Source organism: Protomyctophum parallelum (assembly GCF_964188405.1).
Source record: "Protomyctophum parallelum genome assembly, chromosome: 14".
Lineage (NCBI taxonomy): Eukaryota > Metazoa > Chordata > Actinopteri > Myctophiformes > Myctophidae > Protomyctophum > Protomyctophum parallelum.
In genome coordinates, this window is record NC_139709.1 from 22782115 (window position 1) to 22797554 (window position 15440).

Below are 15440 nucleotides of genomic sequence, written 5' to 3' on the forward strand. Positions count from 1 at the left end.
TCTGAATCTTGAGTAACAATTCACCAAATACACTTTCCCCCAGACCTTCTGGTGCGTTTATATGCTTGCCTCTGTCTCCAGTCATATCTGTATTCAGTATTGTTCACTTCCCATTGTTGTTGACGCCCTGTTGTTTTCGTCTCTACTTGTATTTTATTTCCTTGTTTTATTGTGAATAATAGTATTTTATTTCCTTGTTTTATTTTGAATAATTGTAAATGTATGTGAAGTTGTTTGTGTGTATGAGTGTATAATATATATATATATATATATATTCTATGAAAGTGTGAAACAGCTGAGGTTGTGTAAAAAAAAAAGCAATTGTAAGAAATATGTATGTTTATAATTCTGTGAAGTTGCCCAAACTGAAATAAAAACACACAAAAAAAGAATAGAAGAAAAAAAAACAGAGCAGAGACAGCCCTTACCTTGCTCTCTGATTGGCTGAGTGAGGTCTTAAGAGTGGTGACTTCCTGGTTGTGATTCTGTTGACTGGATGCTTGGCTCTGCTGTAGATCTTTTTGTTTGCCTAGGTTCTGCTGAAGGGCTTCCTTAGCCTGCTGGAGTTCCCTTTGGACTTGCTGGATCTGGTTCTGACGGGCCTGGGCTTGAGACTGGGACGTTTTCAACTGGTTCTGTAACTGGATATAGAGAATAAAACAGATTAGCCTCGGTTGTAATAAATATACAACTCAGGTTTTATTGTTTCATGTATTCTTGCTCAGACAAGAGCAGCTCAACACAAGGATTACAGCGATGAAACCATAGCTTTGGTACAGACAGACCCAACAACCCAGACACCTTCTGACCACAGAGTGCGAGAAAAATCACACCATAATGTGAAGTGAGCGGTGCCTTTCAAGCACAGTCATTGACTTACTGGAATTTTCGACTTCTGGGTCTAAGGAAGAAAGAATATAATATATTAATAATGAAAAATAAAAGTTCAGTGTGAAGCTCAACACAGCCATTTGAAGGTAGGTCACCCAGCGGTATTGCAGCTGTCTATACTCAGACATCATCATGGCAGCCTCGAAAACGAGGATCCTCAGCCATTTACATACGTACATACATACAGACATACATACATAGCTGTTCATTGGAGTGGATAGGCAAGGCTCAAAAATATCACACGGTTCTGTAAGTGGCGAGATTACAGCATGCTATATTGAATTTACAGTCAGCAGTTTTTTTTACCTGCAGCGTTTGGGTCTTGGCCTGCTGAAGTTCTTTTTGACTCTGGGTCAGTTGGTTCTGATTCTGCTGGAGTTGAGTCTGTGTTTGAGTCAGCTGGGACTGGACCTACAGAGTAAAGACACCATGTTAAAGCAGTAGGTACTCTAGGTAATCCTACAGAGTAAAGACACCATGTTAAAGCAGTAGGTACTCTAGGTAATCCTACAGAGTAAAGACACCATGTTAAAACAGTAGGTACTCTAGGTAATAGGTAGAAGGACAGCCAAATCAATCAGGTGAGTACCTGTGTCAGCTGGCTCTGGTTCTGTGCCTGCTGGGTTTGGACGTCCTGGAGCTGCTGCTTTGACTGCTGGCTCTCCTTCTGCGCCTCCTCCAATTCCTGCTTGGACTTCTGGGCCTGGAGGGAAGCAGGAGTTACAGTAGGAGAGAATGAATTAAGGGTGCAATCAAAAAGCCACTGTTAACACCCTGAGCGGCAAGGACGGAGTTCTCCTTTCAATCAATTAGTAACGCCCAGTGCTCAGGACCGAGATTGATAAAAAGGACGGAGATTATTGATATCACAACCGATCGCATCGCTCCACAGGCTGGGAGCGTCTGTTGCGCAACATTCGATGTTATTTTCCGGTGGGACGTCATCGAAAATGTCCCCCCCCATTTCAGCAGACGAGACTGAAAATCTTAAAACGTGAATAACTCGTCATCTAAATCATTCCGTCCCAATTCTAGGAAAAGATTATGGGTTAGACAGCCCATCGCGGTACCGTCGCTAGTCGCGTTAGAATAAATCATACCTCCCGTTGTTGTCGATCGCATCGAGTGTGTTTTGGCTACATCAAGCTACTTTAGCTACATCCGGGATAGCATCCGGGATAGCATCCGGGATAGCATCCGCTAAATGTGCTCCACTGCTATAAATCTCTGCACGCTCTGATTTCATGGATTAAATAACCCCGGGCGTACAGGGTGTTAAAGAACACACTACTTCTAATAATAGTAGCCTACAAAAAAATACTTTTTTTGTATAGAACATTTTGAAATGGCTAGTTACCTCCTCTTGCTTTTTCTGCACCTCCTCCTTATTCTTGGTGAGCTCCTCTTTGGCTTTGCTGAGCTCCTCCTTGACCTGCATCAACTCCTGCTGCACCTCCGGGCTCGGAGCAGCCTCACTTCCTGACTTGGCTGCCGTTTCCTCGACCAGCTACAACACAGTCAGACATGCACATCTCATCACAATCGGACCATCATCTACAGTATGATGCATTTTCACATTTCCGTGTTAAACACAGATGAGCTACAGTAAGTGCGATCGTGTCCCTCAGCAAAGTCGGTGGCTGGCTGTAAACCGGTTAGGACTCTGACTCAGAGATTGATACAGTAGCATCGAAACGCCAGTACCAATACCAATACCAATACTAATACCACCAATACCAATACCACCAGGAGGGCTGTGGGCAGCTCAGAAACCCGTCCACCAGTGACATCATCACTAGGCAGATTTTTTTAAACAAGATTAAAAAAATAATAATAATAATATATATATATATATATATATATATATATATATATATACAGTAAAATCGTGAGAATGATGGCTTTCATTTTCACATGGAGGACGGAGAAGGAGATCAGCCGGAGAATCGGAGCGGCAAGGGCGGTATTGCAGTCGCTGTACAGCACTGATGTGACGAAAAGAGAGCTGAGCCAGAAGGCAAAGCTCTCTGTCTACCGAGCAATCTTCATTCCTACTTTCACCTATGGTCATGAAGTGTGGGTCATGACCGAAAGAATAAGGTCGTGAATACAACCGGACAAAATGAGTTTTCTCAAGACGGGTGGTCTTGAAGATGAATGGATGGAGCAGATCTACAAGCTCGTAGCACTGCACTGAGCTTGTGCCATCTGTTATTTTTACACAGCCAACGTATAAAATAATGTGTTAAAAGCTAAGGTGACACAGATGCGTTCCAGGTATTAATGATAAAAAAGGCTTTAACTCTCTGAGCTGCTCCAGTGTCAATTCTCTTCTACAACAGAGCGTTTATGACCCATCTTTGCTTTTCCATCTATAACTGTCTGATTTGCCATGTCAATCCTAGGCTTCTCCTTCCCGTGTCTCTATATTTAATGAACACATCACATGCACCATCACTCAGTCCCACCTTGTCGTGCTGAACTTTCAACTCCTCAAACTGGGTCTTGTAGCGCCGTGCGATTTTCTTGACCTGTGCGATGGTCTTGTTCTTTTCCTGGACATCGTTGGTCATAGTCTCCAGCTCTTTCTTCATGTTGTCTCTCTCTGAGGTCAGCTTGGCCTGGGTCTCCCTGAGACCCTGCAGCTGAGACTGAGTGGAGTTGCTGCTGGCATGTGACCTTAAAAACAGACCAGAACCAATTAATCATGAAGTCATTTTATTAACAGCCTCTCACCCTTCCCTGTGCAATCTGTAGCTGTGGACAGAAAGTCACTATAGGTGTGCAGTTTGACAGCTGCAGAGCACCAGCGTTAACTTGTGCCAATGTGCGCTTATGCTATATCATACATCCCCCACCCTCTTCCCAACCTCAAATATGGCCACTTTGATTGAGTGCCCGGCCAAGTCAGGTGGTTTCAAACCTCTGGGTGGGCAGGAAAATATATTATTTCCGAATATATTACCTGGCCAGTTCAGTCTTTAGCTTGGCAGATTCTTCAGCTAGCTGTGTGATGCGTCTCTGCTGCGCTTCTTTCTCATTGGTGAGTTTCTGTTTCTCTTCAACATCACTGTCCTTCTGTTGACTCACCAGTTGCTGCAGGGATATGAACACACACACTCAGTCTTTCGGCTCACACACACACACACACACACACACACACACACACACACACACACACACACACACACACACACACACACACACACACACACACACACACACACACACACACACACACACACCTGAGCCCTGGTCTTCCATCGTTTGAGGTCCTCTTCCAGGAGTCTGTTGTCAGCCTGCAGAGAGCCGTTCTTCTCCGTCATTACAGTCAGAGAGCGTTGCAGTGGGCTGATGTCCGACTGGAGTTTAGTCAGCTGGCCAGACACAGACAAAGATTCGGTCAGCTACAGAGAGAACTCTGAGACATCAGGTTGGACAGATAAGTGACCCAACCCGTTATAGTACCGATATGAACCACTACCTTCAAATGTAGGGTACAACTAATACTATGTGTAAGGCCCACAGGTAATTTGTGGCATCAAGTATTTACTTTAAAAACACTATATTCATGTATTGTTTAGTTTAGTTTAGTTTTTCATTTTTATTTATGCATTAAATGCTAGTTAAAGTTGAGGCTTACTTTAGCCTGACATTGGTGCACTTCCTGTTCCAGCCTCTCTCTATCCATCTTCAGTATTCTGTTGTTCTGCTGAAGAGCACCGATGTTCTCCATTCTCTTCAGCTGGTCTTCCTGACGGGACAGGGTCTTTGCTGTAGCCTTATAGACAGAAAGAGAGAGAGAAGTGAGGGAGAGGCAGGTTGAACTGGTGCGTGGCTTCTTACTATTGTTTTTTATATCCTCTGGGATTTTTGTCTCGCAACTCTTCGGGCGTTGTTGCATTTTAATATTCTTAATAAAAGTTAGTGTGGCTATTAGTTCAATATTTCTGTGTCCATTGTTCCCTCTGGTCCGTCCATCATTCCCTCCTCTCAGTTTGTCATTCTTTCCCCTCCATTCATCCATCACTCCTACCTGCATCTTCTTTTTTTATTGTTTTTATCCCACGATTTTGTAACCCTTTTTTCACCCCTGTGTCAATCATCTAATGTGATCCTGGGCTCTACACACCCTCCACCAACCTAGTCCCCATACCTGCATCTTCTCTCTCTCAGCATTAAGTGTATCCTGTAGTTCTTTCAGTTCTCTGTCCTGGTGTTCAACTCTCTGTCCGTAGCGCAGAGCTTCTCCTTCCAACACCTCGCCCCGCGCCAGAGCGATCTCCTTCTCACGACGCACAAACCTACAAAAACAAACACACATGAACACAGAGTGTTATTCTCTGATTAAATAAATGAATATCCATCTCTTATGTCAAGAATACAAACTACTAACTTACTTAACCCCATCTAATTAGCACCTTGGGGGTACTACATTAAATGCATAACCTCAACGCCAACGCCATGGGTTTGATTGCCACTAAAGACCTGTTTTACAGGTACCCTCCTCACAACCGTCATTTTCATTAACAGTCCAAAGAAAGCAGAAAAAGGATCTAGCAGCACATTACCTGAGTATTTCAAGGATCTGCTCTGTCGTCTTTCCCTCCTCACTGAAAGACAGGTTGAGCTGCTGCTGTTGTTGCTGTTGGTGTTGTTGCAGCTGATGTTGTTTACTCTTGGATGCCATGTCATCCATCTGTTGGTGCAGCAGGGTGTTCTGCTTCACCAACTCCTCATAGCTACGCTTCTGATTGGCCAGCTCATCCTAGGGCAGGGGTAGTTAGGACAGGGTCATCAGCAATTGGAACTGCCTCTCTTCTATTCTATCTCTCCAGCATTGGCCTCTGTTCTCCTTCTACCTTCTATTCAGCGGTGTCTTTAGCATGTTCACCTGTGGTCCTCCTACCTTCGACTGTTTCTCCAGTGTGTTCAAGGTGGATGTCTTCTCCTGCAGGAGGGAGGTGGTCTTTTTTATTCCCTCCTCCAGCTCCCGCCTTCCGGACAAATCTTGTTGATTCCGTTTCTTCAGCGCCTGCAGGGCCTCCACATCTGCTGCATGAAGCATCAGCTCACGCTCGTACTTGGACTGGGCCTCTGCGGCAAACCTTTTCTGGGGGGGGGGGGGGGGGGGGGGGTGACAGACGGTGTTAATTCTGTTCACAGCTACCTTTTTTCACTAACGAAAACAAAATAACAAAATAAGCTATGATGACTAAAACGACTACATTTCATCAACAAATAAAAACTAGACAAAAATGTTAGGGAGGGACTACTGGAGAGTGATTTTATTTTGCACACGCTGTGACATGTGGGCTTGTAGATCAGCCATTTTCAGCATGCAACCAACCATGACGCCATCAAGGCCCGGCAAAATATTTTTTTTGTCAACAAAATCAACTGTACATTTTAATTGATATTTAGTTTCAGATGACTAAAACGAAATTACATTTAATTCAAAAAACTATGACTAAACTAAATGAAAATATGCTGTCAACATTAAAGCCCCGAATGCCCGGGGTTATTTAATCCATTAAATCATAGCGCCCAGCCATTTATAGCAGCGGAGCACATTTAGCGACAGACCGGATGTTATCCCGGATGTGGCTGAAGTACGTAGCTTGATGTAGCCAAAACACTCTCGAGGCGATCGACAACAACGGGAGGTATGATTAATTCTAAAACGGGTAGTCCCAATACTTGGACCTGAGGCTGTGCTCCGGGTCTGCCTACGCCCCCAGCCATTGTAAAATACCTGGTAACCTGAGACCTCTCGTGGCTTATTGCTTTATTCTAACGCGACTAGCGACAGGACCGCGGTGGGCCGTCTAACACAATCTTTTCTTAGAATTGGACGGAATGATTTAGATCAAGAGTTAACGTTTTAAGATTTTCGATCTCGTCGGCTAAAATGGGGGGGGGACATTTTCGATGACGTCTCACCGGAAAATTACATTGAGTGTCTGCGCAACAGACGCTCCCAGCCTGTGGAGCGATGCGATCTGTTTTGAGGAGAACTCCATCCTGTGCGCTCACAGGGTGTTAAATTAACAATGGTGACAGACGTGAAAGCTGAAGTAATAACTAGAATATGCTCCGATAAGAGACACTGACAAATAAAAACAAAACTATAAATACTATAATTAATAGAGGGTCTAATTAAAAACTGCAAGCATAAAAAAAAAACATTGCAGCAAAATAAACTAAACTAGACAAAGTGCCAATCGGCACAGGTCTCCACCAGGGCAGGTCAGGTTGTGGCCTCATGGTGGCGCTATAACAGGCTGTTGAGGAAGATTTGGGCCGGAGGTTGGTATTGGAGGGATGCAGGTACAATGTTTTTCCATGTGTGCATACATAAGTTGTATACAGATCGATGCAGTTATAGCTAAAAACAGGAATTGGCCTGTTATAGCGCCACCGTGAGGCTGATTTTGAGGAATAAATTGTGGCATGTCGTCCTCGGCCTAGTGAAAATGTGCGTGTATAATGTAATGGAAATTGCACACTGTGTTTGTGATTTGTGGGCTTTTTTCGAAATGGACGAATCGTGTGAGCTTTGGAAGCCAATCTTAGCCAATCAGGATGGAATATGAGAAATCAAACAAACCTGTCTTGATCACATGACTATGGAGATCATGTGTACCGATTTGCGTGAAATTTGGATAAAATCTGAAGGAGTAATAATAGAAAATGTGTTTTACATATGTCGGCCTCCTGGTGGCGCTATAAAGAGCAGATGTGAAAAATTCCAGGCAAAGGTTTTTCCTTGGCCTCTAGGGAGTTGGCATACAAAGTTATCCACAGATCGTGCAGTTAGAGGTAAAAACAGTTTTCGGCCAGTTATAGCGCCACCTTGAGGCTGAGTTGAAATTGTTCATGTGGCATTTCGTCCTCGGCCTAGTGGGAATGTGGGTGCACAATTTCACGGAAATCCCGCGATGTGTTCATGATTTGCAGCATTTTGTTTGAAACTGAGCACTCCTGTGAACTTTGGAAGCCAATCTTAGCCAATCAGGATGGAGTCTGAGAAATGTGAAAGACCGGTTTGGTTGAATGGCTGTAGAGAGACTGTGTACCAATTTGCGTGATGTTTGGACAAAATCTGTAGGTGTACTGTGCAAAAACTTGTTTAGCACAAAGCGGCCTCCTGGTGGCTATAACAGGCCATTGTGGAAAGTTTGGGGCAGAGGTTCATCGTTGGCATCCAGGGAGTGTGTGTGCAAAATTTGGCATCGACCGGGTTAACGGTGGCCGAGATTAGCTCCTCACGGACGGACGGACACACACACACACACACACACACACACACACGGACGGACACACGGACGGACGGAGTGCAAAACATACTCTCCCCACATGCCTTCGGCCTGGTGGAGACAATTATGTAATTAAAAATATTTGTTCCTGTGTGTGTAGTTTCTGTATAAACCTGCAGCAGGCTGTCTTGTGTGGCATTCTGTTCCTGTGTAACAGCAGCAACAGATCTCTCTAGCGCCTCCTGCTGTTCCACCTGGCTGGCCTTCAGACTGCGCTGCAGCTCGCAGACCTAAAGACATGACAAACAAAACAAAAAATACAGTGTACAATTCAGTGTCTGGACTGCAACCAATTGGATCGCCGAATGAATTCCATAGGACCATTACGGTTGAGGTCTGTCAACTGCCTGCTTTCTCCTAACAGACATACTTGTTTCTCTACGGCGTTCACAGCCTTCCTCCTATCGTCCAGCTGTCGTTGTTTCTCCTTCTCCGCCTCTAGGAGCCTCATCTCCAGAATCTTTATCATCTCGCCAGACTCTTTTAACCTCATCTCCACAGGGGTGCGCAGCTATAGAACCCAAGAGAACACCGTCAAAATGAGTGTGTGTGTGTGTGTGCACGTGCGTGCGAGCGAAAATAGGTGTATTTTTAACCATATAAAAACAGGTGAACATTTGACAAAGATAACAGATCTACATTCAAGCTAACATGCTTGTGGATGGGCTATTATTTCACTATTTGACGTAAAACTAATTAAACAGGTCAGATCAGTGGTTAAATATTGTAGGATCATCGTATGTGTTAATGTAGATATGGGCTTTTCTTAGAATCTCATGTTCACTTTATATTATCTAAGCTAGTCTATGAGAGTGTAGAAAAAAGTAGCAGAGAAGAGTCGACAAAGATTTGTGTGTGAAGAGTAAAGGGGAGAGAGTTTCACCTGTTTCTCTTTCTTCAGGCTGTCTTCCAGTGACAGTACCACTGCTTTGTAGCGATCTACGGTTGCTGTGGCATTCTTTAGTTGCTCCGCCAGCTCACTGCTTTTCTCCTCAGTAGCACGCAGACGGCCTCTCACCTCCACCAGCTCTCGCTCCAGTTGACTGTGCTGCAATGAGGTGGGAGGAGCTGGGGCTATAGGATAGAAGTCACACAAGGATTACCCACAGCTGTATATGAAAAATATTATGTGGATAACAGGTAGACAACAGTCTGAATACCACAACTAGCATTAATCTAATTAACAAGCAGGAAGTGCAGATGTAAGTCATACTGTAACTGCCAGGTGCAGCAAGCTCTCCGTTAGCTCATAACATTAGCTTCTGTTGCCACTTGCGTTCCACTTCTCACTTGCGTTCTCATACAAACCTGTTACACAACAGGAGCCACTACATGACTACAGCTTCACGCTTCAGACTATTGGTTTTATGGGTAAGTCTCCCATTGGCTTAGAGGCAGCCAATCATGAAACAGTGTCCACTACAGTCGTCACTACGACTAGGGTTGTCAGTGCGGTCGTTAGTAAATGTATGTCCAGGCGCTTTTCAAGCACCTGGCAAAAATATATCCATCATATGCAGTTCCACCGCTTACCTCTGAGTGGCACTCTGCCTGCAGAGGCCCTAGTGGCCAGGCCAGCAGGGGTTGGCGTTGTGGTGTTAGCAGGTTCAGAGGGAGAGGAGTTCATCTGAGCTCTCAGTGTCGTCACCTGCTGTTCAGAGGAACGTAACAGTTCCCTTGTCTTCTGCTGCAAGGTATTCTGGGTCTCCAACTGTTTTTTAGCTTCTAATAGCTGGGCCTGAAGGGAAGGATGAAGTAGAAAGCAAGAGATTAAAGAAGTGTTGTCCCTGGTCGTCCTGTGATAAATTACTAAAAGTTCAGTAGTTTCTTAATTTAATTTTCCTTTAATAACATTTATTTGGTATTTTTACAAGATTTATTTTGCTCATTTATGTTGCAAATACAAGGTCTTTTAAGCAAAACATGTGATGATGAGATCAGTCCATCAGCCTTGATTAAAATGCTGCACATTTACAGCAATGAGGTTCAGTGTTCTGATACGAAAGTGGAGACACTACCATTAGGAGTTTTCACACACTGTAGGCAAGAGTTTGATCTTTTGCTGTTAAAATACGACTTTTTTTAAGGGATAATTAAATAATTATGGGTTCAAATAAAATGATCATTGCACATATACACACATCCATGCTGCGTCCGAGAGCATGTCTCTGCTCTACTTCCTGGTCCAGTTTGGTCTTCATGGTGGTCAGCTCTGCCTCCACTATCTCTAACTGACTGTTCAGCCTCTGCCGTGATTCTGTCTCGGTACGCTCCATAGTCAGCTTAACAGAGAGAAGACACTTTTCACTGACGAATACTAAATAAAAACTATGACTAAATATACTGACAATTTCATCAACAAAAATATATTAGGAGGGAGGGACTAATCAGGCTTGTCAAAATAAAATTTACTAAGATTTCTCTATATTTAGACAATATTTAGATGTAAAACTAGACTCAAAGTTAAACATTTCAGATGACAAACTAAATGGAATTTTATTCAAACGACTATGACCGAAACTACATAAAATCTTTCTATCAAAATTAACACCAGTTTATTATCCATACAATACCTGTATTGTTTTGAGGTTAGTGAGCAACAGGTTCTGGTTCCGTTGTTCAGCCATCATGGCTTCCTTTTCACGGCTGAGACGACTCTCTGCCTGCCTCAACATGTCTCTCTCTTTAGACAGGTTCTCTACTCGCACCTAGAGAAACAGGAAGACAGAAAGTAATGTAGGTCCTCTTAAGATTCAAATTGGGGATGGTATGATTATATGTTCACGGTAAGTGGTAGAGCAGTGTTAGGCAACACCACTGTCATGCCCTGTACATTCCAAACGTTGAGATGACGTTGTAATGGTTTGCAACCATTACCAAGGGAAACCATGTCCATGATGTTTATAAATGTATTATTATATATTTGATAGGTGTAAACAGCTACTAGAATGTCACATTACTAGTAGAAAAAAAATAAAAAAGTGCCACTTGATCAATCTATACGCTATATCATTCTATCAACCCCTCCATCCAACTCTGCCTTCGTCCTGCCACACTGTACCTCTTCTACTGCCAGTTTTTCATTGGCCTGTCGCAGGTCTTGGCTGATGGTGTGAATGATGTGTTCGTGTCGCTGGGCAGTGGCAGACATCTTTTGGTTCCTGTCCTGCAGTGCAGTGATCTCTCTGCGGGATGCTGCGACGGTCTCTTGGAGCATCTCGTACCTGGGACAAACATACAAAGATAACATTTACCGCAGGAACCGTATTCACAGGGGAGAAATCAAAACTGTTAGTTCTCATGTTACGGGCACAGAAGGGGGGATCGTACGTTCCAGTGGAGACCACACGTTTGAGAAGAAAAAACGACAAAAAATGTAGCACTAAATATTTGACTTCTTTATTTAGCCTACTATGAGTCTCACTCCTGTTAGTTGTGAAATGGTGGCGTGGAACAAAATAGATGATCTACAAGATCACATCTAGTTGCACTGGGACAATTTAAGGAAATTAAGATATCCAAATTTAAAACATATAAGACTGTTTCAAGACCTGCAGGCACCAGTAAGTAAGCCATCAGTTAGTCCTCATACCTACCTCTTGTTGTTAAAGTCTAGCTGAGAGGATAACTTGGCCTTGTTGGAGCGTAGCTCTGTCAGTTGTTTCTGCAGTCGGTCATTGGTTTCATTGATCATTTTGTCATTCTCCCCCTTCTCCTTCTTATACAGAGTGAAGGCATCGGTCAGCTGGAAGGACACAGGTGATACATGAACGCACACAGAAAAAGACAGTGAACTTTAGGATTAAAAAAAAAAAGAATGTAGACCACCAAGACAACAATGTGTGTACATCTACCTGTTTCAGAGCAGCTTTAGCCTGAGCAGTCTGAGCCGACTCTGCAGCGGCTGCTCTCTGAGGCATAGAGCGAGTAGCTGGAACAGAGGGTTTAGATGGAGGTGTTTGAGGCAAGGGATCTGGACCTGGAGAGGAGACACAGACAGGAGATATGTTATGTACTGTAACACCCAGTGAAAGGAAGACCAGAGACAGCACACCACAACCACCCATAATACCTTCAATCAGAAGTAAAACCTTTTGCCCACCCCATGTATTCAATGGAGATCCTTTGAGTCTCCCTCAGGTCAACAACTTATTGGCTTAGGAACGCGACAAAAACAAACAATTCTCCCTACATTCAAGCCTCCACGGGGTGAGTAATCGATAGAAGGGGGGGGGGGGGGGGGAAGGGTCTAACCCCTAATTGTTTCCGTAAGAATCCCTCAGGAACTGAAGCTCACAGTCATTCGTCAAGACCTCTGACCTTTAGATCTCCCAATGAGTACATACAAATCATTCCATCCCATCAGGCTATGGGTCGTATAGCATCGACGCTGGAGTTGTTTGTTTACAAAACTTCACAAGTCAGATACAGAGCATGCAGTTACTATGTGGCTTATTTCTAATCTTTCAGATACATTTAGCGTGCTGATTAAGTTTAAAATGAATAATACACTGTCTGGATGTCATCTTGAATGAGATTAAAAAGGGGGTAGCTGTGTTTGGACGAACGCGCACCAATGGCAACAACCAGGTGAATGAAATTAAGATTAATTTATATTCATGCAGGACTCGACAGGTCATCACGCATCACGTTTTTATTCAAAGGAATTAATTAAAATTTTATTTTTATGGACGTTGTTCCCATTGCTTTGGCATCAATTGTATGCCCATATGATGACCACAGATATCGTCTAAAAGTGTGAAAAAACAGTTTTAATTTCACGTCTTTAAAGTTATAGTTCATTAGTCAAGGTTTTAATCTCGCTCTTATATGATTTTCTTATACACTTCTGAGTAATAGAAATATTGTGATTGATACCTTTAACAATAACAAAATTATGTTAATTTGTTATACAGATTAATTAAATAATAATAATCAATATTTTCATCGGTAGCCTATCAATATCATGCAGTCCTACTGCATGTGAGAGAGAGAGAGAGAGAGAGAGAGAGAGAGAGAGAGAGAGAGAGAGAGAGAGAGAGAGAGAGAGAGAGAGAGAGAGAAAGACAGTTTGTTTGTTTTGTATTTGAGCATAACCAATTTTCAGCGTACTTTGATTAAGGGTTCACACATTGTACTTGATGTCAAAATGTGTACCTGCTATGCAACATGCATAGAGGTTGGCAGGTCTGTCCTTGTACCTTGAGGAGGCAGGCTGAAGCCAGTGCTCTGGGACAACAGGATCCTGTACATGTCTCTCTGTCTGCCGTTGGAGTCGGCCAGCTGTTTCTGCTGGTTCCTCTGCTCTTTGAGCTGCTCCACTTCCTTCTGAAGATTATTCACCGTCCCCTCCAGCTCTGAAACACTGGACACACAGATAGAGAAACAGACAGGCAAGGAGAGAGACACATTTAAATGCAATACAATATAGCGGAACAAGTATTAGTAGCATAAGAGTATAAATGACAGTGCCACCATTTCTAGTCCTTACCGTTTTGATATTACTTGTCCCTTCTGCCTCTCCGTCTCTTCCTCCAGCTCCCTCAGCCTTCCCAGCAGGCTTTGGTTCTGTCTCTGTAGCTCCTCCACACTGCGGAAGGACACCTGTTGTAGGCTGGTGGCATCGGGGGTGTGTTGCAGCCTTGTGACCTCAGAGGAGCTGCTGATGGCAGCAGAACTACCATCCTCCCGGGTCACCTGTCTGCCCCTGGCCTCCTCCAACTCCACCAAGAGAGTGCACACCTGGATGGAGATGAAGGTGGGATGAGGCGGTGTCAAATTAACTCAAAGGATCAGAGGTTTGGGTTGAAAACTAAATCTATTGAAAAAGTGCAGAGAATAATGTCTGCACTCAGCCGCGATAAAGTCTGAAGTCAGCAGTCTTCTCAGGAGATTAACCTCCATGTCGAATTAATTATTTTGTCAAAAGACAAGTCTCATCCCATCTTGTCATAATGTTGATCTGTGTGTACCTGTGTCGATGTGTCCTCCAGCTGTCTCTCTACCCTGAGTTTGTCTCGCTCCAGAGCAGAGCAGCGCTGTTTGGCCTCCTCTCCCTCCTTCTGCAAACTGTGGATCTCCTAATGTCAAAGAAATAACATGGAATGCTGAGTGTCCATTAGCAATAATGCTAATCTCATTTCAAAGTACCGGTATACACATTGTATGGTCTATTTTAATTAGTTTGTTTTTAATTTAAATAAGTGTTTTTTTCTCCACATTCTGCCTCTCCTCACCATTCGTGCCTGCTCCAGTTTGTGGCACAGAGAAGCCATGGATTTCTGCAGGCTCTCATACTCCACTCTCTGCCTCTTAAGAACAGGGGCCTTAGACTCCACTTCCTGGACGATCTCATCCAGCACCCTGCTGACACGCCGAGTCTCCTGCTTCTCTAGCTGAAGCAGAGTTTGACACTCTGCGTAGGCGTTATACAACTGGAGTCATATTGGGAAATGAGAAATGGCGAAGGGAGACAGGGGAAGGACATGAAGACCAGTTAGTTAATCGTCTCTGTGCAAAGTGCATAACAGTTCTCCTAGTTTCCAGAAGGTGACATAAACAAGGCTATGGAAAAATGAACCAGAACAGGAAATGGATATGCAACCTTCTGAAAACCCAGGACTACAGTTATCACAGAGCCCATTATCTTCACTGTTATTTGTCGTACAGTGATGTATAAATTGGATTTAAGCTACTGCACGCTCACCTCAAAGAACTTCATACCAGGCTTGACAATCTCAGCTATGGCAGCTGCAGAGGGACACATGGAGTCTAACTGCTCCTCGCCCAGAGAGGGCACACCTATAGTACATTCACACACAATCACACATGCATTTTTTCAGACACATAATGCAAGTACAAGTGCAATGCACGCACACATATTAACAGTTATGCCGATAAAACATAACTCCTCAGCTTTAGTCGATATACTGTATCAGTGCATTCGTCTGTACTTGGGACAGGTGGAATAGCTGCATATGTATTCTTATTTCTTACAGCAGCGTTTGGCAGTGGCCCTCAGTGTGGCGTTCTCCACCTCCTTCTCCAACTTCTTCAACTTCTCTTTAAGCTCCGCCTCCATCCGAGCCTTAAGCCCCTCCTCTTCCAACACCTTCTTCTCCAGAACCTTATTGGCTATAAGCAAGGGGCATCAATCACATATGCCACAGTATAGATATCATCATCAACTAACAATGTCACCATGTCCAATTTATGCAGTTGATATTTATC

At 43.7% G+C, this 15440-nt stretch overlaps 1 protein-coding gene across 1 annotated transcript in view; it reads right to left on the reverse strand.

Moving 5' to 3' along the window:
• The window catches only part of LOC310871189 (nucleoprotein TPR-like), a gene marked incomplete at its 3' end in the record, with an annotated part of 48457 nt that overhangs the window by 22897 nt on the left and 10120 nt on the right, over positions 1-15440 (reverse strand). The window contains exons 10-36 of the mRNA XM_083782678.1: positions 15207-15344; positions 14917-15011; positions 14447-14644; positions 14183-14290; positions 13702-13952; positions 13412-13575; positions 12065-12189; positions 11807-11955; positions 11272-11434; positions 10784-10918; positions 10352-10492; positions 9744-9948; positions 9094-9284; positions 8581-8721; positions 8324-8440; positions 5801-6004; positions 5463-5659; positions 5048-5195; positions 4535-4672; positions 4137-4268; positions 3857-3987; positions 3360-3570; positions 2249-2398; positions 1481-1594; positions 1198-1302; positions 881-901; positions 429-641 (exon numbers count right to left, since the gene is read on the reverse strand). Coding sequence (XP_083638804.1) covers positions 429-641; positions 881-901; positions 1198-1302; positions 1481-1594; positions 2249-2398; positions 3360-3570; positions 3857-3987; positions 4137-4268; positions 4535-4672; positions 5048-5195; positions 5463-5659; positions 5801-6004; positions 8324-8440; positions 8581-8721; positions 9094-9284; positions 9744-9948; positions 10352-10492; positions 10784-10918; positions 11272-11434; positions 11807-11955; positions 12065-12189; positions 13412-13575; positions 13702-13952; positions 14183-14290; positions 14447-14644; positions 14917-15011; positions 15207-15344 — 4085 coding nt within the window. The remainder of the gene's footprint in view (positions 1-428; positions 642-880; positions 902-1197; positions 1303-1480; positions 1595-2248; positions 2399-3359; positions 3571-3856; positions 3988-4136; positions 4269-4534; positions 4673-5047; positions 5196-5462; positions 5660-5800; positions 6005-8323; positions 8441-8580; positions 8722-9093; positions 9285-9743; positions 9949-10351; positions 10493-10783; positions 10919-11271; positions 11435-11806; positions 11956-12064; positions 12190-13411; positions 13576-13701; positions 13953-14182; positions 14291-14446; positions 14645-14916; positions 15012-15206; positions 15345-15440) is intronic.